The sequence below is a fragment of the Stomoxys calcitrans genome, chromosome 2, assembly GCF_963082655.1.
Source record: "Stomoxys calcitrans chromosome 2, idStoCalc2.1, whole genome shotgun sequence".
NCBI classification, from domain to species: domain Eukaryota; kingdom Metazoa; phylum Arthropoda; class Insecta; order Diptera; family Muscidae; genus Stomoxys; species Stomoxys calcitrans.
Genome location: NC_081553.1, coordinates 71,118,538 through 71,145,276, shown reverse-complemented (window position 1 = coordinate 71,145,276; position 26,739 = coordinate 71,118,538). Strand labels below are relative to the sequence as shown.

Sequence of the window (26,739 nt, the reverse complement as noted above, 5' to 3'; positions counted from 1 at the left end):
TATACACACAAAAGATGAAAGAAAAAATATAATTTTTTTTTTGAATAGTGAATTTAAGAACAAATTGAGAAAAAAGAAATCTTAAAAAATCTAACATGTGGAATTGAAACCCCTAGACCCCATGTCTGGCAAAAAGAGCCAAGCCAAATAAATTTAAATAATTTAAAGAAAAAATTAAACAAAAAAAAAATGTTAAAACCAAATGCTAGTGAAAACTTCATACATACATATGTATGTATAAAACGTCGTTTTTAAAAGTTGTACCAAAAAAAATATACACACAAAAATGGTGAATCCCTTTCCTTGGCAGTGTATCTATCCAGCCCCCTCCTCTTGGATCATAAGAAAAGCAACAATTTTTAATTAAAGTTACATATTTGGATTCAAACAAACATGTCAAAAGAAATCAACAACAGTTCATAGGAAATCTTGAAGAAAAAAAAAAACAAAAAACATTTTCTCTTTCATTTCCTCAACAATCATTATTAATTACTTTTTCCACAAATTGCAGTTCTAAGAAATTTTAGAAAAAAATTTATAAAAGGAAATCAAAAGCAAAAAAAAAACGGAAAGGAAAACCAAAAGAAAACCATATCAGCAGTGGCAAAAAAAATCGAAAAATTCTCTATCTATTGCGATTTATTTGAGCAGAGATATATACGATAGTAGTATTGTCAAATACTTTTATTCTCTAATTCTTCCGCGCTCTCCCTCTCTCTCTTTGTTTGGCATGCTCTCTTGAAATTTCCCTCAATTTTCGTAATGGGCTTGGGGCCGCCAATTGAATTTTGGGGAATTTTTTCTTGTTGTTTCATTACCTGTCTGTGTTTTGTATTTTTGTTTAGAGAGCAAGAAAGAGAGAGAGAGTGGAGAAACAACAAAGCTTAATATAGAGAGCATACTCAGTTGAGTATAATGGTCTATGGTGAATTTTTTTAAATGCAACAACGTTGAGTGTGAGAGCCTATGTGTAAACATTTTGACAGGAAAATTTCAAAAGAAAAATATTTGAAAAACCAAATGTTCTTTGTCATTTTTTTTGCTCTGTGTGTGTATGGCATTGTTGACAAATGTCTTTGCAATAATTGACGTTCGTTACTTGCCATAAATGAGAGAAGCATTGGAATAAAAAAAAAAAAGAAATATATGCTAACAAGTATGACAAATTTTTAATACTTCTTGGTAAATGCATAAAAACTGGTATTTAATTAAAATAAGAAAATTACTGTCAAAATAAACATAAAGTTTATACAAATCATGAGCTGATGTACATATGTATTTATTTTCAGTATGATTGATTTTGAGTTTAGATTGGGAGACGATGATAATAAAACCTAGGTTTTCTCAACTTTCTCTAAGGCTAATACTCTTAAAGGATTTCGTCACCATTTTTAAGTTGTTTTCCTATATAGATTTCTAGATTAGATAGATTTCTAAATACTTTAATTTTTTGCTCTACTTCAATATCTGACACCATGTGTCTCCTCTGTGTCTTTCGATTGAAGTTTTGCTCGTGGTTTTCTAACTTAAGCATCAAATGTAACATCTTGTATGACTTTTAATCCGTAGCATTTTTAGCCATTTTCGTAACATGACCTGTTTTTATACCCACCACCATAGGATGGGGGTATACTAATCTAGTTATTTCGTTTATAACACCTCGAAATATCGATCTAAGATCCCATAAAGAATATATATATTTTTGATCGTCTCGAGATTCTGAGTTAATCTAGCTATGTCCGTCCTTCCGTTTGTTGAAATTACGATAGCAGTCGAAAGCGTAAAGCTAGCCGCTTGAAATTTTGCACAGATACACCGTAGCACAGGGATTAGCATGTCCGCCTATGACGCTGAACGCCTGGGTTCGAATCCTGGCGAGACCATTAGGAAGAAACTTTCAGCGGTGGTTTTCCCCTCCTAATGCTGGCAACATTTGTGAGGTTCTATGCCATGTAAAACTTCTCTCCAAGAGGTGTCCCACTGCGGCACGCCGTTCGGACTCGGCTATAAAAAGGAGGCCTCTTATCACTGAGCTTAAACTTGAATCCGACTGCACTTATGGATATGTGAGAAGTTTGCCCCTGTTCGTTAGTGGAATATTCATGGGCAAAAATTTACAATTTGCATACTTTGTGATTCACACAGTGTAGATATTCGCTTTCAAGGAAGTTGTGTTCATAGATCTCTTCTCACTCTCTCCTTTTCTCGAACACCTCGTTTTGAGAAGATTGCATCCTACTATGAATACAATTCTCAAATATGAAAACATACACATCATCTTTGAATAAGTGCGGTTCAATGATGCCACCAGCCCAAAAACCGCACCAAACTTTGACTTTTTCTGGGTGCATTGGTAGCTCTTGAAATGCTTCTGGTTGATCTTCAACAATCTTCAACATGACAATTCTGCTTATTTACGTACCTATTCAGCCAAAAAGGAGGTTTGTCGTAAATGAAAGAAGCGCGCGATGAACTTTTATAACATTCTTCTTTCGAGATGGGCTTAATATTCGAAAGTTGTCATGCAATAGAAAGATTAAAGCCATAGGAGATATACCACACCAACCATGATTTGATGCGTAAGGGGGATCATATTTAGAAATTTTTAGGTTCGTGGGCATTAGTAAGATGTATTTATCTCGAAGAAATTGCGAGATAGCCATATCCGTCGACCGTCCGTTCGGCTCGGCCGAACTTAGCACGCTTTTACTTGTTAATCGTTTTTAATGCACCACTATAGAATAGGATTGAATAACTCCAATATATAAACTGGTACTTCGATTTTACTTCTTGAGCCACTAGAAGCTGAAATTTGGCACTGAGTGTTTTGTTATTATTTTTAAGAAGCATGCCATGTACGGTCCAAATCCATAATCTTCCATATCTCTCATATAAACCTATCTCCCTCATACGATTTGGCTGAAATTTTGTGCGCAGTGGGTTATTTTGACTTTCGAATTGATTGTTCGGTGCGGGATTTTAGAGTTGTAATAAAACTCACGGATCCAAATTTCAGCACAATCGGATAAGAAAGAGGGTTTTTAAGACCAAAACATTAATAGGGAGGTCTATATGGCAGCTGTGTAGAAAAACTTCCCGATTTGGCCCACAGTTGGCATGGTTTGGGGGAGGCCCAAAAACAAGGCTTTGTTTCAAATTTGAGGGATATCGGATAGAAAATGAGCATTTTGTTGGCTCGGAAAGTAAAATCGAAAAATCGGTCCATTTCTGGTCCCTTCTATAGAAATAACAAGAAAGGAAAGGCAAAAGTCGCCGGGGCCGACGTATAATACCCTACTCCTCCGAGAATCTGAATCCGAGAAGATCTGACCAAAACTGTGGCTTCTACAGTCTTAAAGGCATATGGGATGAAAGATATATATATATATATATGGGAGCTATATCTAAATCTGAACAGATTTTAAAGAAATGAAATTGCACACATATTGGAACGTTAAATAAAACGTCTCGTTCTAATTTTTGTCAAGATTGGACCAAAATTGTGGCTATACAGCATTAAAAAGCCATATCGGATGAAAGATATATATGGGAGCTATATCTAAAACTGGACCAATTTCATGAAATTTTGCACACATATCAGGACGTCAAATAAAACACCTTGTGCTATATTTTGTAAAGATCGGATCAAAATTATTACTTCTACAGCCTTAAAAGATCATATCTGATAAAAGTTATATATGGGAGCTATGTCTAAATCTGGCCTTATTTGGACGAAATTTTGCACACATATGAGGACATCAAATAAAAAACCTCATGTTTAATTTTCTAAAGATCGGACCAAAATTGTGGCTTCTACTGCTTTAAGAGGCCATATCGGAAGAAAGATATATATGAGGGATATATCTAAATTTGAACCGATTTTGTTCAAAATCAATAGCGTTCAAACTTTCGCCAAAGAAGTGTCATGTTCAAAGTTTTGTGATAATCGGGCAATCAATTCGACCTGTACCTTGATCACAAGAATACATGAATAGATGGGACATAGCTTAATCGAATCAGGAAGTGATTCGCTAAATTCGCTAAATTATTATTATTTATTTAATTACGGAGACCTAGCACAACAAGATATGAAATCTTATAAGTTACAGTACTAGGTAGCTTCAGGAGATAATACAGTACAGAGGTTTGAGAGAAGATTATTAAAAAAATTTTATATGCTACAATATGACAATATAACAATATAAATTAAAATATTTTTACATTGAGATAAATTACTTATTTAAAATCAGTTGTTTTTAAATATATGATCATTTAAAAAATAACATCAGCTCCTTTTTGAACAGAAATGCGTTGCTTATTAGCTGTATGCTGGTAGGTATATTGTTCCAAAGACGGATGGAGTATATAAAAAATTGTTGTTCTGATCTAGAATATTTATGGCGTATCGGAATAATATTTTTTCGCCGGGTTGATCTCGCAAATTGAAGAATTTCAAATAGATAGTTGGGTTCCCTTGTATATATGATTTTATGAAGAAAAAGTAGACATTTAAATTTAAGGAGGTTGTCAAAGCTCATGTTGAATATTTGATATGAGTAGGATGATATTCTTTCGTGGCGTCTCTTTTTAAATACATATCTTGCAATACTGTTATACGCTATATGTAGCCTTTGTTTGTCGTTGTAATTGCAGTTTGCAAATATTTCAACTCCGTAAAGTAGTACTGGAACCAAGTACGATTTCGCTAATGTCATTCGAATATGTAGCGGAGTTGTGCTTTGAACTGCCCATAAGTTGCGAAGCATCCCATATGTCTTGACGATATTACTTTGAATGTGGTTTGTCCACGTTAGCCTTTCGTTGAAAGTTACACCAAGGTTAGAAGATGTTGAAACAATTCTTATTGGAGTATAATTAATTGTTAATGGGTATTGTGCAAGCAAATCCGATCCATTTTTCGAGATTACCACACACTTTGACTTTGCTGGATTAATTTTTAACTCATTTTTAGTAGCCCAGTCGTTTACACGTTCTAAGTCCTGGTTTAGTCTGTCGACGCATTCAGTTAATTTTGTTAGATGTGTACTTGTATAAAGTTGAACATCATCTGCATAAAGATGAATATTAGTGTTTCGCAAAACACTAGGCAAATCATTTACATATATGCAAAATAACAAGGGGCCAAGTATAGAGCCTTGTGGGACACCACTTTTTGTATTAAGGATATTTGATACCATTCTGTTATGACAGACAGATTGCGATCTGTTGTTTAGATATGATGAAATAAGCCGGCATGCTGGTTTAGAAAAGTAAAACAGTTTCTCTAGTTTCCAAATAAGGATTGAGTGGTTGACTGTATCAAAAGCTTTGCTGTGGTCAAGCAGTACCAGAATTGATAACATGTTGTTGTCCATATTCAATCTCAGATTCTCAATAACATCGGTAAGTGCAGTTATGCAACTCCTTTGGGATCTAAAACCAGACTGTCGCTCCGTTAGTAATTTATTTGTGCATATGTAATTATTAATCTGCTTATGCATTACGCGTTCCAAAACTTTAGATAAATACGGTAAAATTGCAATTGGTCGAAAGTCATTGTTGGACTTTGGAACAGGAATAATTTTCGTGTATTTCCATGAATTAGGAAAGACAGACTTAGTTAGGATTGTATTGAATAAATATGTGAAATAAGGGAGACATTTAGGAAGCAAAATTTTCAAAAATTTAGGAGATAGCTCGTCCATTCCTTCAGCGTTGGAACTTATTGAGAGAAAACATTCCAAGACTTCACTTTGATTAACACATTGAAAGCAGAAGGTAGAGTCTGAAAGGTTATTGACCGAAGATGGTGATATATTTACGAAATTATTGATTGAAGAGTTTGGTGTCAGATTTTGGTGGTTAGCAAACATTTGATTTAAATCCTCAACATTCATGTCCGGAGTGGAAATATTTTTCTTTCCGATGCCAATACTACGAATAACCTTCCATTTTGATCCACTATCTACTGCCGTGGTAAATTTCTGACGATAGTATTCCGTTTTCAATACTTTGATTTTCTCATTGACCTGGCGTCTTGCTTCTTTGAAATTGTTATATAGAATTGTGGTTTTATAATATTTCCAACGTTTATATAGGGTATCTCTTCTTTGAATCAAATTTTTGACTTCGGGGGTAAACCAAGGCTGTTGTTTATGTATACCTTTTATTATTCGCAGGGGTACACAATAGTCATATAGCAAAGAGATGTGATGTTGCATAAAACTAACTTGGTCCTCAACAGATTCATAACCATATATTGCATCCCATGCAATATTGTTAGATAAATCGTTCAACAAGTTGTAGTTAAGTTTTCGAAAATCGCGAATCTGGTATTCTGTTTGATTTTTCTTTAGATTTACATCGTACTTTATAAATAATAAGTCGTGTTTGGAAAATGAGGGTGCAGAAAGTTGATCATACAGAAGAATTTTTTCCCGACAATTAACGAAAATGGCATCAATCAGAGTATTTCCAGTGTGAGAGTAGTGTGTAGGAATTGTGGTATTTACGGAATATAGTCCAAAAGTATTCATGGCATCAGCAAATTTACTTTCAGAAAGTAGATTGCTATTATAATCTCCAGAAATAATTACATCACTATAGAATACTGTGAGTTCTTCAATTGCATCGGTAAAATAGCCAAATGGAACGTTGCGATTTGGTCTGTATACTGTTCCAACAAGAATTTTTTTATTATCAGCACAAAACAACTCCAGGAATAAATATTCCATTGGATTATCATTATTAGATTTAAGTTTTAAATTACATTTAAGTTCATTTCGAAGATACATGCACACACCACCGGCATTGGTTACTCTGTCGGATCGAAAAAGTTTGTAGCCTTGTAGCTCATAGATGGAGTCTGCAATGTCTGAGTGGAACCATGTCTCGGATACACATATAATATCGATATTTGATGAGATGAACGTCTGCCTGAATTCGTCCATTTTGTTGTTTAGACTCTGGGCGTTAATATGAACTATCGACAATCCAGTTTTTTGTTTTGAAAGTACTCTGACCATATTGTAAAGACCGTCATTGGAACAATGGTTAACGTTAAGTGTCAATTAAAAATTTTATTCTGCAACGCATATTAATTTGATAAACAAAGTTAGTAGTAATGGTAAATGAGACTAGACGGTTTATGCAAACTTGATATAGGATCATATGAAGTCTTATGTTTGATATTTTTCTTTGAATTAGGTTTATATACATTTTGTTATTATCTTTATATGATTTGTTGAGGATTAAACAGAGTAACTGCAGTTTAGGATTAGCGAAAGAAATTGTTGAGATGTTCCAGAGAATCAATTCGTACACCTCTATCTTGTTCAGTTTGCTTCACATAAACTAGCCCCCGCAAAGTGAAAGCAGCTGATAATAGTTTTTGTTTTTTATATTTTATTGCGGTTTTATATATTTTATAGTTTTCTTTTGTTAAGTCTTCGTTAACAAACAAGTGGTTATTGCTATCAAAACCACACATGGCAATCGAAAGTTGAGTTTTGTTTTCGCGTCTATACTTCGATATGGTTTTTAATATAAAATTTTTATCATTTGGCGAACACAATTTTACCAAAATAGTACCATCAATTATGTTGCTATTAGAGTTACGAATTCGATGTACGCTTATGACACTAGGAGTTACAATTTTTAGAGAATCACACAGGCATTTAAATATCTCAAAAGTATTTTCATTCTCATATGATGGAATGCCAGTTAATCGTAAGTTACATGATACATTCAAGTTTTCTTGGCGGCATATTTTAAATTTTAGCTCATTTATCTCAGTTTTAAGATCATTTAGACAACTTTGAGATTTTTCCATTTCGTTCACTCTTAGTGTTAGATTATTTAAGTTATTTGATAGCTCAAGAAGTTTATTTTCGAGCGCACCAATGGCATTTGCAACTGCTTCATCGATTTTGGCTGTTATTATTTCAGTCTGTCGAGCAAATTTTTGTTCTATTAATTGAATTAATTTTGGTGATTTATTCTTTGAGGAAGTTGGTGTATTTTCTATTGGATGTTTGTTAATTTTAGGGGTATTAAACACAGATTTTACTGATTTTGTGACTTTTGTACTCATTTTGATGATTAGTTTTATTCGATACTGTTAATGCGTTAAGATTCTGTTCCTACAGGGTTATAGATATGATTGTACTGTGTAAAAACGGCCCGCGGTGCATATGTTAGTTATCAGCTGATGTTTGTTGTGGTGAATATTTATTTATCTTTATTGTTAATCGGTTAACATAAAAGTATAAATGTCCAATGGAAATTTGGCAAATGTTAATAAATGTGATCACTTTTATTAAAAATATCAGCTTAAAATGGACGCTGCCGACGTATCTGCCACAATATTTGCATTCACTAGCAACTTTTGAAACTTTAAATGCTGTTTTTATAGTCGTAAAACTTGGTAAGCAAACACACAGGACAACTCAATCGGAGCTCAAACAAAACACGTTCGCACTTGTTAACAGTTTATTAGTATTAGTATTCTAAACCGATCGGTGTAATTATCGATGGGTCTAGCTCCTCTTTTTCTTAGCGTTGCAAACAAATGCATCCTTTACCACAGACGAACTTTATAAGAGTTTGACCATAACCGAAGTGACTTTTACATCAAAATGTAGCAAATTCACGGCTATCCTTCAACGGTAATGAAATTTTCTGCACCTTTTACTATAAAAATGATACCTCCCCAATAAAATAGATTTGTTTATCGCAAAGATATTATGGGTCAAACTAAAGGGGTTCTAACGCCTGAAGAATCTAAAGCAGCTATTACCCGGGCCTAGCTCGATTTTTGTTTCTTTAAAGAAGAAAAAGAAGAAAGAAGAAAAAACCTTAAAAACTTGTCAGGAAGCTCTGGATATCGTAGCTGGTGGGAAAGACATTACCCGGAAATCGAATCAACCTACGAACTGTCTTTGCGAAGAAAGAATTCTCTCCGTAGTGCGCGGCTCGGTCAACTGGTAAATCGATTAAAAAAATTAGAAATCAATCTCCGAGGAACACACACGTGGAGTTATCGATAGAACATCGTCTTTTACTTTACCTAAATTTGATATAAGCCAAACTAAGAATAACGTTCCAAGCGCCTCGATCTTCTGCGCTTCCTCCAAAATCTCTGACCCCAAGTTCCGAGATGTCTTTCGCCATTGGGTCTTTCCAACGGGCTTTTGGTCGTACCGGTTTGCGTGTATCACCGTGGTCGCCTTCAAAAGACCTCTTCGCTGGAGCTTCTTCATTCATTCTGACACCATCACCTAGCCAGTGCATCCGTTGTATTTTGATACGCTTAACTACACTAACGTCGTCATACAGCTCATACAATTCATCAATGCAAAACTGGTCTATAAATTTGACGAAAAATCTTTCTCTCAAACACTCCAAGCACTGCCTCGTCTGCTTTCGCAGCTACCCATGCTTTGGAACCATATAACAGCACGGGTAGTATCAGTGTCTTGTATAGTGTCATCGTCTGTCTAGGCGTTGTAGCATCTGATTGCCAATATTATTCTTCGCTTTATTTCAAATTGCTGTCATTCGCTTCGGTTGCGTTGGCGCCGAGGTAGATAAAGTTGCTGAATATCTCAAAGTTGTGGTTTCCAACTTTCTCCATTTTCTTAATCTACTCGGGGGTAGAAGACATTGTGGGAGTTGATACCATCCATTTTGTCTTATCTCCATTTACTGCCATACCCACTTTCACTTTTGATTCTTTCAAAGGCTGCAGTTACTACTTCTGGTGACCTCATGTTGCCGACAACATCGATATCATGAGGCAAGTAACATGTGTTCTCTTGCGAGTAGTGTGCCATATCTTTAATCTTCTACAGCGGGATATTAACACGACAGGCTGTCTCCCTATCAGAAACCTCGTTTGGTATTGAATGGTTCGGAGATATTCTTTCTTTTTCTTACTCTGGAAAGTGTATAAGCAAATGTTATCCTGCATATTTTTATTCATTTTGCAGGGATACCCAACTCAGACATGGCTTGACAAACGAAAAGATCGTAAATGTTCGTCTTCGATCTTTTCCAGGATTTGGTGCAGTGTGAATATTCGGTCTATGGTGGAATTACTGCATAAAAGCCGCATTAATAGGGCCCAATTATTTCATTGACTTTAGATTTTAATCTTTCACACAATACGCTCGAGAGTATCTTGTATGCGATGGGGAGGAGACTTATTCCTCTGTAGTTGGCACATTCTGTAGTGTCTCCTTTCTTGTGTACGGGACATAGTATGTTGAGATTCCAATCATCGGTTATGCGTTCTTCTAGCCAGATTGCGCAGACAAGCTGATGCATATGCCTTATTATCGTGCCGCCTCCGGTCATAAATAGTTCAGCTGGCTTCTGCTGGCTTGTTGTTCTTCAGCCGGGTCACTGCTACTTGGTCCTCATTCTGTCTAGGAGGTAAACATTGTATACCATCACCAGGTTCTGTAGTATTTTTGTCGTCGCCAATGTCGGACACTAACAGCTGGGAAAAATATTTGTCCATATCCCAAGCACACTATCTCCATCAGTTACCAGATTTCCTTTTTTGTATCTGGAGGAGGATGTGCCTGTACCATTCGGTTTGATCATTTCATAACATTCTGAATTTCTACTCTTCTCTTCTCAATACCGATACCCTCTTCCTGCTACTGATTCAGAGCAACCTGAATGCTGCATTCTCGGCTTCAGTAGCATTTCGACACTCTTGAACGTACCATGGGTTTCTTGGGAGAGGCTTCTGGCACTCAAGTAAGGATTTCGCGGCATTTTTCATAGAGTGGGCAATAGTTTGCCATTGTGTTATTCTATCATTGGGAGAATCGTATATCTAACATGCAGGATGAATACGTTCCATCTATTTCAACGTGATCAATGTGGTTCCTTACTTCTTGATCTGGCGAAAACCATGTGGCTTTGTGAATTTCTTATGTTGAAATCTGGTGCTGCTACCTACTATGGTCCAAATCGGTCAATAACATGATATAGCTCCCATATATACCGATCTCTCGATTTGACTACTTGGGCCTTTGGAAGCTTCAATTTTCATCCGATTTGGCTGAAATATTGAATGTAGTGTTCTGTTATGACTTCCATATTTTAGCAGAATCCGTGGTGGCGGGATCCCAAGATTCGGCCCGGCGCTGTAAACGAAGCATTTTTGACTAAACATTTTGGCGTAAATCCATCCATCCTTACCTACAGACGAACTTCATATCTTCATTCATCATGGCTTAAGGAAACAAAACTGTCAAGCAAAAGCATTAAAACCCTGTATTGCCATTAGCCGGAGGTCGAATCCACAAACGAACTGTCCGTGCGAAAAAAGAATTCTCTTGGTAGTCCATGATCCGGCCAGCTGGCCAATCGATTACAAATCGTTGTGAGTTTCTAGAAAGTATCAAAGTTCTGATAAACAACCTCATTTGAGGAATATGCAAACCAATCTCCGTGGAACATACACCATGGAAGTAATGATAGAAAAGCGTCACACAACCCACCTTCCGACGATGCTCGAGTGACACATTAGAGTTGTATATCGTATTATCTGCAATCAGCACCGAAGTTCGCCTCTGAACACGATGCAGTAGCTCCAAGGAACATCTTAAAGCATCTGTGCATACATTCGAGTTATATTCTATTTTTGGTCTGATTTACGATCTTTATAAGGCAACCTTATCGGAGGGAGTGAAATATGTCCACATTGCTTAAGAAATTCCAAGCACTTGGATGCTTCTTTTGACACTTTGAATACATGTTCTGACCAACGGACATTACTTTTCATCTTCATGCCCAGAACACCAAGAGCCTCTGACCGCTCAATATCTGCACCGACAATAGATATTGACGATTCTAAAGTGTTAGCGGATCGTTTGTGGCATACGCATATACATTAAAATCTGCTCTGTTGATTTGACCGCACTCAAAAATGAGCAGCAAATCCTGGCAGAGAGCATAATCCGCCCCCTGTCTTCTCTTCGATCTCTCAAAGACTCAGCCTATGGTCGAGTGTATACGAATGACGGAGGTCGCTGCCATCTGCAAACGAGTAGACAGGATTCGAAGTTTGGCGCAAAAGATCATCCATGAAAATAAGAAAAAGGGGAAGATAGGACATATCCTTGTGATACTCCTGCGGTTCATCTGTATTCATCGGAGGATAAGCCATTTATAACAACTCTTATAAAGCGATCTCTAAGAAAGCTCGATATAAATCGAACCAAGTCGTTACCGACAACCGGGCCTTGAAAGGATCACACCATGGTAAACCCTATCAAATATCTAAAGCCACGACCTTACTCTCACCAGACTGGTCGCTCCGACTGCACCGTTCCGACGCGAATGCTATTAGGTCACACGTAGGTCGATTTGAGGGGAACCCAAATCTAGAAGAAGACTGTTGGAATCCAAGAGTCACACAAGATGGTGCTTAACCATGTTCTCCATAACCTTGGAAAGCGTGGAGAATATCGCTATGTGTGGGTAATTCACAGGTTTGTTCGCTTCACTTTTTTTGGGAATCTGCTGAACGTTCGTCACCTTTCTTGCTCGGAAGACTGCCTTACGGTAAGCAATGTTTTTAGCGTTGCGTTATGGAGGACCGAGCGCCGAAGAATACATGCATAAGACAAGTGGCGTTATACCATCGGGGTCCGGAGAAATATTGACGTCAAGATCCGCAAGAACCCTTTTGACTCTGTATGTTCCGATACATATCTGAGGCATGTTATTAGATACGTCTTCAATAACGGGGAGTGGAAAAGTTTCTGTCAGCCAGAAGGTTAGCCTGGGTCTAATCGTCTTTAATCAGAGTTGGGCCGATGTGTTACCCTTTATTATTTTTATAAACAACCAACAGACCTGCCCTTGGATACACAAAAACTTTAGCACGAAGTCGCTGTTCGAGTAGAAACCTTAGCGTGTGTGCAAATTATGAATGATCGGAGTTTTCGAGAGGTGCAAGCATATTAATTTCGATCTTTTCAGGGTGCGAAGTTAAGAAAATATTAAAAGTATTAATTTGGTGCCCTTTGAACTCGGTCTTCAAATACCTATGAATGGCCGAAATACCTATGAATGTATTGTCTCGCTTTTTGTGCACTGGGCATAGTATGCTGAGGTTTCAATTATCGGAACCCTAGGGTTCTTAACGGGTTCCTAATAAGCTAACGAGTATTATGTAATTAACTCCTATTAAGATAAGCATTTTTCTAAGTGTACATTGTACATCTGGAGGCCAAGCTCTTCTTTCGCCTGGCTTATCATAATGCGGTCTTTAAGGCGGAGATTCGAGTTTTTCGTTAAAACCGGAAGCTAGCTTTGATTTTAGTACCATGGTATCGTGCGGAAAACTTCATAGAATTTGTCGTAGATAACGATTTTGATGTTCGCCTATTAAGGTACCTAGCAACCTCGGTTACTAATCGCTTCACTCGGAGTCCTTAGATCCATTTTGTCTGCATTAGAAGAAGGTAGAAGAAAAAGCAAACAAGTAAAAGCGTGCCTAGTTCAACCGGGACGAATCTTGTACACCTTCCACCATGGATCACATTTGTCAAATTTTTTGGCCGATATCTCTTTATAGGCAAACAAAGGATAACGGATATAAATGGTAATGCTATTTGAGCTATACTATTTGACCGTTGGAGATCGCAGTAGAATTTATTGTGCAAAATTTCATCCAAATCGGATGAGAATTGCGGCCTACAATGTCTCAAGGAATAAAATCGGGATATCTGTTTATATGGGAGCTATAACAGGTTATGTACCGATTCCGACCATATTTAACACGTATGGTTAAGGTAAGAAGAAGTCGTTGTGCAACATTTCAGCCAAATCGGATAAGTATTGCTCCCTCTATAGGCTTAAGATCGGTTTATATGGGAGCTATATCAGGTTGTGAACCGATTTAGACCATACTGGGCACAGTTATTGAAAGTCAATACAAACCATTTTATTCAACTTTTTAACCAACTCGGAAAATTATTGCTCCCTCTATAGGCTCAAGAAGTCAAGATCCGAAATCGGTTCATATGGGATCTATATCGGTTTGTGAACCGATTTGGATCATAGTTGATACAGTTGTTGGAAGTCAAAACAAAACACATGGTGTAAAGTTTCAGCTGAATAGGAATTGCGCCGTCCAGAGCATCAAGATGTGAAGATCCAGGATAGGTTTAAAAGGTAGCTATATGAAAACATGGACCGATATGCCCATTTATAAACCCAAATGGTTTACACTACTAGGAAAAAAATTTCTTAATTTCAAGGGCCTAGCTTTATCCCTTCGAAAGTTAGCGTGCTTTCGACAGATGGACGGACAGGGCTTAATTGATTTAGAATGTCAAGACGAATAAGAATATATATACTTTATAGGGTCTCAGATCTATATTTCGATGGGTTATAAACGGAATGACGAAATTGGTATTCCCCCTATCCTATCGTGTGTCTTCTCGCAATTGCAGGGCAGTGGGGCAACATGTGCTCAACCTTCTTCAACTCCTCCTCGTCTTAGCACATCCTACTTCTTATGACCCAGAGATGCGTCATATATCTGACGTTGCAATGACCAGTCAGGACTCCTGTCAGCAGTCCTAAGCTATGCTTTCTCAGCCCCCAGATGTGCGGCTACATTTTTCACGAAATACTCGGTCGCAAGGTCTTTGACACCCTGAAATCTACAGTGCCAGCCTATGCCTTATTCGCGCAGTTATCATAGAAACGTCTCTCCTACCAAGAAGCTTGCACAGCGGAGGGATCACTTATTCCATAGCAAGATCAGCGGCAATCAGCGATCCATTGCTAGCCAGCTCGTCAGCCGCTCCGTTCCCCTCCACACCTTGTTATCCTGGGACCCGGCAGAGCCTGACAACCTTTCTCATTCTCCGAAGAAGCTCTTTGCATCTTCCAACCAGTTTTGACTTTACACGGCCCGACGTAAGACAGTGACAGTCTGATCAGGCCGCCACTTATGCATCAACATCGTCTCCAGAGCCCTTAGAATGGCGAAGACCTCCACCGGAAAGATCCTGATCACGTCCGGAAGCCCATAAGGTTCCTTGATTCCAAGGAATTTAGACCCATCCGTGTATACAGAGGGCCCCGGAAAAATCGAAATGCCCTCAGAACAGAAATTCCTTTTCGGAAAAACGATGTCTAACCCATCAACTATCAACAAGGAAGGACTTCCAAGGTATATAATCAGTCGCTCCGCCAAGCGACATCGCCATACCCCCGGAGAACAGAAGATTGGCCTAAGTTCGAGGAGCACCATGAACCTGACTTCCGCAGTCTTATTGCGATCGTTGTTCCCACACAAACAGCGTCTCTCTCGGGCACTACTCCCTGCCCCAGAGATTAGCACTGCCGCGGAACCCTGCTCCTTCTATGGCCTTCACTCTCTGCCCTTTCCTTGTCTTTTTGTTTATTTTATTGACGATCTATTGAGCCTGACTTGGAATGAAAAAAATTATTCACCGGTGGTTATCCCCTCCTAATGCTGGCGATATTTCTGAGATACTTTGCCATGTAAAAACTTCACTCCAAAGAGGTTTCGCTGCGCGGCACGCCGTTCGGACTCGGCTATAAAGGAGGAGGGGGAGCTTCAACTTGAATCGAAAATGTGAGAAATTGGCCCTTGTTCCTTAATGGAATGTTCATGGGCAAATTTGGATGTGCATTTTTGCCTGGCCATTTCGAGAGGGGTCGCATGAGCAAAGTACAATTCAGTTGTTTATTGTCACACATATGATTCGCTGACTCATTACTATTGATGGTATGGACATTGAGCATTCCGATTGGATTCTCTTGATGTTCCGGGCATGACAATATAATGTGATGTCCTTTGCTCAATCCATGTATTTGAAGTGTCGAAACAAGCATCTTAGAGTTTGGGCTTTCTTAGGCGGTGCAAGAATACTTCTCTCCTTCTGACCCACTCAGACCGAAGATGGAATATTACTCTCATATATGGGCAGAAGCTTTCCATCCATCCTTTGTACTTTTGAATCGCGTTCAGAAAAGAGCAATAATGTTAATAGGCGACTGTATCCAACTCTAAAGTTTTCCTTTAGCATCGCTGAAATATTGGTTGTGTGGCGGTTTTCTAACGCTACAGGCATTATGTTAGGATGTTCGTAAAGAATTTCTGAGAACTCAGACCGATTTATAATTGATTGGCCAGCTGACCCGATCATGCACTACGGAGAAAATAATTTTTTTGTCCGAACGGGATTTAAGGTGAATATCTTTCCGCCACACATGACATTAGGGAATTTAACACAAATGTTAATAAGGGCAAACTTCTCATGTATCAATGACTGATGTCTAATCCATGTTTAAGCTCAATGATAAGGGACTCCCTTCTTATAGCCCAGTTCGAAAGGCGTGCCGCATTGTGACTTTGGGGAGAAGTTTTCACATGGCTTTTATTTGAGTAGTAACTCACATATGTCGCCAGTACGAGGAAAACTAAATGAAAAATGTTTTCTAATCTTTTCGGCAGGATTCAAAGTCATAGACAGACATGCTAACATCCGCGATACGGTGGCCTTCATATGCAGTGGCCTCCTTTCCGCAAAAATTAAAAAGATCTTTCGATGCTAAGACGTACACATTGGCGGAATGCATTGACATCGAGGGGCTTTTAACAATATGAGGACCGACATACTGATACAATCCTTAGGTTAGGTAAACCACATGCTACGGAATTGGTGGATAAAATGAAAGTTCCATGACATAATTTTAATAATTCAATAATTTTATTTCCATTCCTATTGGTTACCATCATAAATAAGAGGGATTTAAACCTGTCTTCTTAGTAGTAGAGATCCTATTCAGCTAAGAAAAGATGCCAGAACGGTCTTAGAAATGGAATTCGACCGGGCGAAACCTAGAGACTTGAATCCTAACCCAAAGAAGACTTTAATCTGGCTGTTCAAAATGAAGACGAAGGTGCGCCAATTTAACCCATCACGTATCCTCAACAAATCGTTTTCGATATTCGACTTAGGATTTTCGATTGCATAGGGAATCGAATTGAAAATGTCACATGCAGGATGGTACCCAGAAGGCTTATAGATGTTGGACACTATTTAGACGGGCCATAGGGTAGAAAACGGACCTGAATCCAAGGATAGTTCACTGACTCAACTGAAGCGTGATTTGATCAATACTTACTTACGTCTCAGTAGTTGGTGGTGGACTGCGATGGAGAAATGTGCAACGTAAGGATAATACAACAGGTTCAGAGAACATGTTGTTGTTGGGGCGATGAGGACCAGCCCCACTAGGACAATGGAGACTATTCTAGATAGTTGACCCGTAGGCATACAGATTAAGGTGATGGGAGAAAAGACAGAGTTCGCCTATGACGCCTGGGTTCAAATCCCATCAGAAAAATGTTCAACGGTGGCTATTCTCTTACTAATGCTGGCTACATTTGTGGTATTCAGACTTGGCATAAAAAAGCGGCCACTTATCATTGAGCTTAAACTTTATTGGTCTCATTCTATAATGGAATGTTCATGGGAAATTTAGTAGTTAGTATAGGAGTAGGGGGGGCTACAAGAAACTTGGATGAAATGGAAGAGGTTTCGGATCTGATACCTGAGACGACACATGAGGTCGAGTGCAAAACACTGCGGCCAGCTGCACATAATTGGATTGACGGATATCTGGTTTTACCATCTGGAAGTTCGGGCTACACAGATGAATCAAAGATTGGACTTAGCCACTGCCATATGTTTCCGACTGCCTGATCGTAATAAGGCCCTGCATGCAGTGAATCGGGTGATCACGGAATGTGTGAGGTGGTATAGTGTTAACGTCGAGTGTAACCATCTTTACGGACAGTAAACCGGCTATCAGGGCTGCAAGGACGGAGAGGGCTTGGGGGTCTACATTGAGGACTCTGGGTCTAAGATCTGTTTCCAACTGCCTGATCACAATAGGTCCCTGCAAGTGGTGATCCAGGCGATCACTGAATGCTTGAGGTGGTCTTTATGGACAGTAAACTGCCCATCAGGGGTGTAATAACCTGGACGGTAAGGTCACGAACAGTCTTACAGTGCAACAGATCTTCTCTGAGGATGGCTATAGCGGAGTAAGGGGGAATAAAAGGGCAGACATAAGTAACCTTGGTTAACGCGAAGACTTTCGGGGAGACAAACGGTGGGATGGGAAAGAAAATGAGTGGAAATAAGACAGCCATTTTTGAACGAATAAATATTGGGTTGCCCAAAAAGTAATTGAGGATTTTTTAAAAGAAAGTAAATGCATTTTTAATAAAACTTAGAATGAACTTTAATCAAATATACTTTTTTTACACTTTTTTCCTAAAGCAAGCTAAAAGTAACAGCTGATAACTGAAAGAAGAAAGAATGCAATTACAGAGTCACAAGCTGTGAAAAAATTTGTCAACGCCGACTATATGAAAAATCCGCAATTACTTTTTGGGCAACCCAATATATCATCACGAAATTTCAGATGATTATAGCTGAATTTAAGCAGTTGTTGTGCGAAATTTCAGTGTCCTAGAAGGTGCCGGGGCCCATTGGTGGGCCTTCAAAGTTGCCAAAAGCGCATTTATGGCCCGATTTTCAAAATTTTTAATTTATTTATTTACTGGAAAGTGCTGGAAACCCCATACAAAAAACATGCTTTGAGGTGTGGGAAGGTTTTTACAATGTTCGACTACATTTTTTTTGGAATTTTCGCAGAGGCTGGTCATTTTATTTGTTAATTTTCTCCAACAATTTTAAATTTTTTCAAAGATTTGAAAAGCTGATAATTTGCTGTATTTTTTTTCGCGATACATTTTTGTTTTTTTTTTTTTTAATTTTTTAACATTCGAAAACAGCAAAAAAATGTTGTTTAGCAAAAAATTACTGCTGTCCCATGTTCAGTAGACTGAAGCGGAAAGCACTCATTGATGTGTTAGAAGTGAATTTGTATGCCAGATTCGTAATCTTCTCCCGCATACTTTTCATTTGATACCCATATTGTCCTTATCGGTCCACTTTTGATTTTGGGTGGTGTTTTGGGGGTAACGTTGGAGGGTCCGCCCCCTTCCGTTATCAATAAATTACAAATTCGTAATCTACTCCCGAATATCTTTCATTTGAGTCCCATATTGTCATGATTGTCAAATAAACCTATTTTAAGGGGTTTTGGGGCTGGGGCGGCCCCCCAGGTACTGGGACCAAACTTTTATTATGAAACTCGTACTCTACTCTTGAATACCTTGTAGTATAAGGGGGAGGGTCCGGCCCCCTCCCGATATCTAAAAATTATACAGCCTACGTTTCCTTCCAGACCAACCCACACAATCTGTCAAAATTTCAAGGTATTCGGTTCAGCCGTTTTTGAGTCTATACGGAACAAACAAACAAACCGACAAACAAACAAACACAAATTGAATTTTATATATTGGGTTGCCCAAAAAGTAATTGCGGATTTTTCATATAGTCGGCGTTGACAAATTTTTTCACAGCTTGTGACTCTGTAATTGCATTCTTTCTTCTGTCAGTTATCAGCTGTTAATTTTAACTTGCTTTAGAAAAAAAGTGTAAAAAAAGTATATTTGATTAAAGTTCATTCTTAGTTTTATTAAAAATGCATTTACTTTCTTTTAAAAAATCCGCAACTACTTTTTGGGCAACCAACATACTGTTCTAAATTTCAGCAAAATGCGAAAATATGGCTTTTTATGAAATTTAGATTCTGATTCGGTATATCGGGCTATAAGGAAACTATATCCAAATTTTGTCCGATCTGGACTGTTCAGTTCGGACAATGAGAGGCCTATTGCAACTCACTGTTTCAAATTTCAGCGAAATCGGGTAACAAACGGGGCTTAAAACCTAGATTCATCACAACATGTGCCGAACTGGACCATATTCGATTTGCATACTGACGGTCATAATAAAACTAACTGTTCCAAATTGTATCGAAACCGGGTAATAAATGGGCTTAAGACCATTAATAGACAAATTGGTCTATAAGCCAATTATTTCTAAAAACAATGCCATCTGGACCAGACTCTTTCGGTATGTCCACAGTTCCAAATTTCAATATAATCGGGTGGTATGCGCGCCTGCTATGGGCTTAAGAACCTAAATCGGTAGATTGGTCTATATGCCAGCGATATCTAATTATGGCCCGATATGGACCATATACCTTTCAGTTATCGATGGACCTAGCTCAACTCGGGGTCTCAAATTTCGGTGTAATCGGACAATAAAAGGGGCTTTCTTGAGCTTAAGACCACAAACCGGGAGTTCGGTCTACATGGCAGCTTTATATAGTTCGATTTTGCTGAGTCAAAAACATAACCTGCGTATAGACAAAATACGAATCTGCTCCAAACTTTAGCACAATATCTCAATTTTTGAATGCCGATAACAACAGACGAACGAACAGACACAAGGCCATCTTTAAATCGTCTCAGAATTTTACGATGATCCAGGATATATACTTTGTAGGGTCGGAAATGGATATTTCGATGTGTTGCAAACGGTATAATTAAATTAATATGTATACCCCCTAATCCTATGGTGACGGGTATAAAAATCCATGCATTTTGTTGTTTGATCATTTTTAGTTTCTGCCTATAAAGAGAAACCATGCCAAGATCTTGACAAATCTGATCAATGGCGGTTGGTATACAATACAAGATTCGGCCCGAATGAACCTAGCTCGTTTTTACTTGTTTTGACTTTAAGACGAAATCGGTTCTCTAACATTATGTCGCTAACTATTTTACAAAAGTTTAATCTTAAGTTATCTCGTGTTAATTTTATAATATAAAATTTTTGATTCAATTCACCAAAATAACATGTTCTTTAACCAAAACAAGTAAAAGCGTGCTAAGTTCGGCTGGGCCGAATCTTGGGAATCCACCAACATAGATTCTGCTAGATTCTGCATAGATTCTGCTAAAATTGCGGCTTGTAAGGACTCAAAAAGTCAAATCGGGAGATCGGTTTATATGGGAGTTATATCCGGTTATAGACGGATTTGGACCGTACTTGACACAGTTGTTGAAAGTCATAACAGAACACCACATGCCAAATTTCAGCCAAATCGGACAAAAATTGCGGCTTCCAGGGGCTCAAGAAGTCAAATCGGGAAATCGGTTTATATGGGGGCTATATCTAAATCTGAACCGATATTGCCCATTTTCAATCCCCAACGACCTACATCAATATTAAGTATCTGTACAAAATTTCAAGTGACTAGCTTCACGTGTTCGACCGACTCAGAATGTTGTGAGGATCCAGAATATATACACTTTATGGGGTCCCAGATCAATATTTCGAGGGATTACAAACGGAATGACTAGATTAGTATACCCCTATCCTATGGTGGTGGGTATAAAAATGTTTATTTAAAAGGTTTTTATTTTGTCAGAGCGGAGAGGATTTTGAGACTGAAAACCGCTCGGCTACGGGTTCTAAAAATGACGTTCCTGCTCCGGCAACATTTCGCCTGCTCCGATCCCTGATTTAGACACTTTTCTTCCTACATGCTCCTTTATTGCTGCATCAGCCACAATCTTGGTTTGAACCCTCTTATAAATACCTTACTTCCGTTTTCTGCTTCTATGGTTGCAACCGACCCAATTTGATGTGATATTTTAACTATTTTTACAGGAGAAGACTTCCAATTCCGCTTGATTTTTTTTGGTTTCCTTAGTTGTATTGGTATAGTAAAGCTGCGTGATTCATGTTTAACTTCTTAGTTTCAGCTAAAATTTGCTAGGACAGTATTGATAGAGGTGAATGTTTTTATAGATGTTATACATAGATCTGCCTAGTCGGACCAAGAAACAAGGATTTGTCATTCACATAGACCATTGGTAATGTCCTTCAGACATTTCACCAGCCTTAGACTTGAGACACTTGTCCCACAGTGTGTCAGTTTTGTAGCACGCCCTTGTAAAATTTTGAAATTTTTTTTTATGTTTCCATGACCAGAGAGTTTGTAGAAACTGGAGTAAAAACATGATTCTAAAGAAATATTAACAAAAATCCTTAAAGCTAGAAATATTTTTTGCTTTAGTTACATTTTTTCAAACAAACTAAAGTTCTTAAAAAAATTCTACTCAACCCACCCCACCTCGCCCCCAAACAATTAGTAATGCATATCTGTATTATTTTTACCATGATTTGATATTTCTGCCTAAAATGCATTTCATTTAAAATGATAAATTTTTCCCAAAAAGAAGCTAAGGAAAAACTTGTTTTTGCAAAAAATATTCATGAAAAATTCCTACTAATTTGCTTCTACTTTCTTCTTTTTCGTGTGTACAGTGAATTAACACTTGTATGAGTTTAGGGAATAGAGATAATTTGCGAGTTAAATGAAGTAAACGGAAAATATGACAACTGAGCATGCTCGAACAACACAATTCTCTGAGGGAATGATGAACGAACCGAACGAAAAAAAAAATCCCAGAGTATGTAAAGTGAGTTTTGAAAGTGAGTGGTGAGAAGGAGAGCGAGCAAGTGTTATTCTTGTGTGTTGAGAGTGAGTATGAAAGTGTCGTCCAGAGGGATAGTTAGAACTGTTGTGTAGATATGAAAGAAAAAATTTTCTTTTGGTTAATGAAGTGAAAAAGAAAATGTTTTTAAAGAATATTTGCTAAAAAAAGAAGAATCAAAAAAGAAAAATGGCAAAATAATAAAAGAAAATTAAAAAGCAAACTTCTTTGTGTAGCCTGTTGACTTAAAGTCTGTAAAAACGAAAATTATTTGTGCCCATAATGATGATGACTTTATTCACTTCGTTTTACAAACAGACATACAAAGAATTTCAGCAAAGAAGAAGAAGCAGAACATATTTCCTCTCTACACTCTGTTGCTATTCCTTATACATTGAAAGGCATAAATCCAACTCTGTGTGTGTTTTGTGTTTTTTTTTAGGTTTTATTCTCATGGCAAAAAAAAATCCCTCTCTGGCATATTACTGTTATCAAAGCTGGTTTATTTGTGTTCTTTACTCTCTCTCTCTCTCTCAGTGGAGGAGAGCGAAAAAGGGATATTTCTCGTATGTAAACATAGAATATAATAATTGCCTCTGTTGTTGTTTACTCCAATTTATTTGGTTTTTTGGGGAAGAGAAGGCAAAAGAAAAATAACAGGAGAGCTTCGCCTAGTGGAGAGCCTGTATATAAATGCCGTTTGAGTGAGAGTATGTACATTGTGTGTGTTTGTGTATGGAGCCAGAGTATTATTTCCCACATTTTATCACTCTCACTTTCTGTATGGAAACACATTTGGTGAAAAGCAGCACAATTTTTTATGGCATTTTTCTATACATTACAATTTATTCACATTTGAAAGTGTTTCGTGGCTGGGTGTGTGTGTATGTGCGAGTGATTTTTCTCAAAAAAGTCTTTGGGTGTGCTTGTAGATGTTGGTGTGTTTGTGTGTGTCTGCATACAATATCGTCGTCGCCGTCGTCGTCGTCGAAGTCCCATAGCCATCCATCCATACGTTATAGTTGAAGTACATGTTCTCTAGGATGAGTACAACACTTTCCATCCATCACTCGTAAAAAAGTGTATCATGCTATAAATCTCCCCATTCCCCACCCACCACCACCACCCATTAAGCAAAAAAGGCCCACAGCAAACACACAACTTCCCAAGTGTACAATTCATTTTGCCCATCTATGCATGAGTGTGTGTGTGTGTGATGGTATGTTTGTGGATGCTCCCCTCCCTTACCGAACGCCTCAAATACACCACCTGTTTTTTTTTTTGATCGAATGAACGTAGTCTGATGATGATGAAGAATTGTACTATTTTTCTTGCACATGTCATGTCGTGGTTGTGTATTGTTGTATTCTTAGTGCTACTCTTCTTGTTCTTCTTGTCTTATTGATATTTTTGTTGCTGCTGCTGGTATTTAGAAAAATATCAACTTTTTTGAAGTTCATTTTATTTTATATTTTAAATGAAGATGGGGGTATGGTGGTACGTTTATAAATGGACAAGTAACATGAATTTCAAATAATTCGTAAATATTGAAAAAGGGAATTCTAATGCAAAAAATTTAAAGAAGAAAGAGTGAAAGAAAATGTATTAAGGAGTTACAGTCTTAAAAATTCTGCAATATTTCCTATTGAAAAAAAATTTGTTAAAAATGTTTTTGCTAAAATTGTATGTAAATATACAATTTTAACAAAATTATTCATGGAGAATTTATTAAAAAAAAACAAAAAATTCTATTTATACATACATATGTCCTTTATTTACAATTGGAGTATATTAAATATATTTAAAAAAAACCATTAGTAAATAGTTCAGTGTGAAGAGAGAGCATCAACAAGCTCTCTCCATCCAACTCAATCGTTGGCCAAAGCCTTGGCTTGATTCCACTATGCATGGGTTGGTTCTAACTATAATTTCGTACAGCGGGTCCGTGTGTTTCGCGGGCATCCACTCTTTCGTTGTCGTTGCGGATTCCAGTTTAGGACATTTTTTGCTATACCATCGCCAGGTAGGCGTAGGATATGATCCAAACAAATCCATTTTCTCTTCCGGATTGCTACATCAGCAGGAGTAGTGTTTGTTATTATTTGCAATTCTTCATTTGAAATGAAATTTGGATTGCAAATTGGAAGTATTTGTCGTAGGTAGCGATTTCTAAAAATTTTGATTTTGCGGGAAATCGCTTGTGTCACTACTCTTCTAGTTGTACAGCCACATAAAACAGATTTCACACTACTGTTGATAATTTTGCCTTTTGTATTATATGAGATGTCACTGCATCTCCAAACTTTGCGCTGAGTTTAAGAAATTCACTTCTAGCCTTGTTGATACGTTCGCGGATGTCTGCTTCTGATCCACCGTCCTTAGTAATTTTGCTGCCAAGATAGGAAAAGTTGTCAACGTCTTCAATAACATGGACGTTTATAGTGAGTGGTGTCAGATTTCTGGTTCCTATCCTCATCAATTTGGTCTTAGCGATGTTGATTTTCAGATTTACTTCGGCTCCGTTTTCATTCAAGCGTTCCAATTTTGCCTCGATGTTCTCAAAGCAATGCACAAAAAGGCATATATCATCCACATAGTCGATGTCTCCGAGGAAGTCGTTTATACCCCAGCGAATACCATGGGGTACCTCAGAATTTGTGGCCTCTAAGACGGAATCAAGTAAACTTAAAAATAACGTCGGCGATAAGATGCACCTCTGCTTCACTCCTTTATTGATCTTGAAAGGACGGCTCTCATTCCCATGGATACGGACTGTAACTTCAGCATTCCTATACAGCTTCCAAATTAGCGTCACAATCTTTTCTGGGATGCCCTTATTTAACAGCGTGCTCCACATAGAGCTTCGCGAGAGTGGATTAAAAGCACGCTTGAAGTCGATGAATAAAAGTTATGGGTGTGTATTAAGTAGTGCTGACTGTTCAATAATTATACGCAGGGAGTTAATGTGGTCGACACAAGAACGTCGTGGCGAAAACCTGCCTGTTCCTTCCTCAAAACTCTATCAAGTGCAGGCGTAATATGCTGCAGAAGAAGACTTGCCATAAATCTATTTATTGCCTTTAGCAATGTTATCCCCATCATGTTTTTATACTGGATGAGGTCACTCTTCCATTTCGATGGGACAGCATTTGTATCCCAGGCCTGTCTGATTATTGGGGTGAACGCTTGAGCTATGGGTTGTGCTCCATGCCGCAACAGTTCGTTTGGTTTGTAGTCAGAGCGAAAATGCCGTTTTTGAGTGAGACCAGAATTGCCTCAATTTCTTCACAGGATGGTGGGGCTGTAGATATATACCTGCTTGGGTTTCGGGGGAATAAGAGGGTCGGAGCTTATGTTCTCGGTTGTTGGTCATTCGGAGCTGGAAAATCCTAGCCATCGCTATTATTGCTGTTCTGACATTGTTAATTTCGATCCGTTCACATCTTTTATTGTTGCAGTTGGCCGCTCATTTGTTATTGTTGTTGTTATTGACTCGTAAAGGCCTCGCTTGTTTCCAATATAAGTGTCATTTTCTGGAAGCATATTAAAATATATTCGCTTATCTCCACAAACTAGGTGTTTGAGCAGCGAGGCGGAGTCGCGATATTCAGTACTGGCTGCGGTTTTTTTTACACTTATTTTTTCCCGTAACAGAGCATAGCAGTGTTCTGGTACGACTTCCAATAACCGTGCCAAGTAGTAAACCGACCACCCGATTTGACATATTGGGCCCCGACCGAATTTTTGCACGTAATGTAAGTATAGTAAGTTCTAGCTAAATCCTGACGATCTTAGTGCGTTTTTGAAAATGCAAATTTTGCCCATGAACATTCCTCTAAGGAACTGGGTCAAACTTCTCACATATCATTGAGTGCAGTCCGATTCAAGTTTTAAGCTCAATGATAAGGGGCCTCCTTTTTACAACCGAGTCCGAAGGGCGTGCCGCAGTGCGACATCTCTTTGGAGAGAAGTTTTACATGGCATAGCACCTCACAAATGTTGCCAGCATTAGGAGGGGAAAAACACTGCTGTAAATTTTTCTAATGGTCTCGTCAGAATTCGAACCCAGGCGTTCAGTGTAATAGGCGGACATGCTGACCTCTGCGCTGCGATGGCCCTCTACGTTTTTACTTGTTCTTGTTTTAATTTAAGATCTATTATTTAGCGGCAAACTACATTTAAAGGGTGTCAAAGTCTGCTACCCCAGGTTATTCTGTGGGAATGTCAGAGTCCAGAATCGA

General features: G+C 38.1%; 2 protein-coding genes across 10 annotated transcripts in view; one reads left to right on the top strand and one right to left on the bottom strand.

Moving 5' to 3' along the window:
- Positions 1 to 26,739, top strand: part of LOC106086741 (diacylglycerol kinase theta) — a 121,468-nt gene that overhangs the window by 553 nt on the left and 94,176 nt on the right. The gene's annotated exons all lie outside the window — the stretch shown is intronic.
- LOC131994691 (uncharacterized) lies at positions 473 to 6,950 on the bottom strand. The gene is made up of 2 exons (XM_059361500.1): positions 5,753 to 6,950; positions 473 to 513 (listed from the first exon to the last, which is right to left on the bottom strand). The coding sequence occupies exons 1-2, from the start codon at positions 6,948 to 6,950 to the stop codon at positions 473 to 475; spliced, it is 1,239 nt and encodes a 412-aa protein (XP_059217483.1).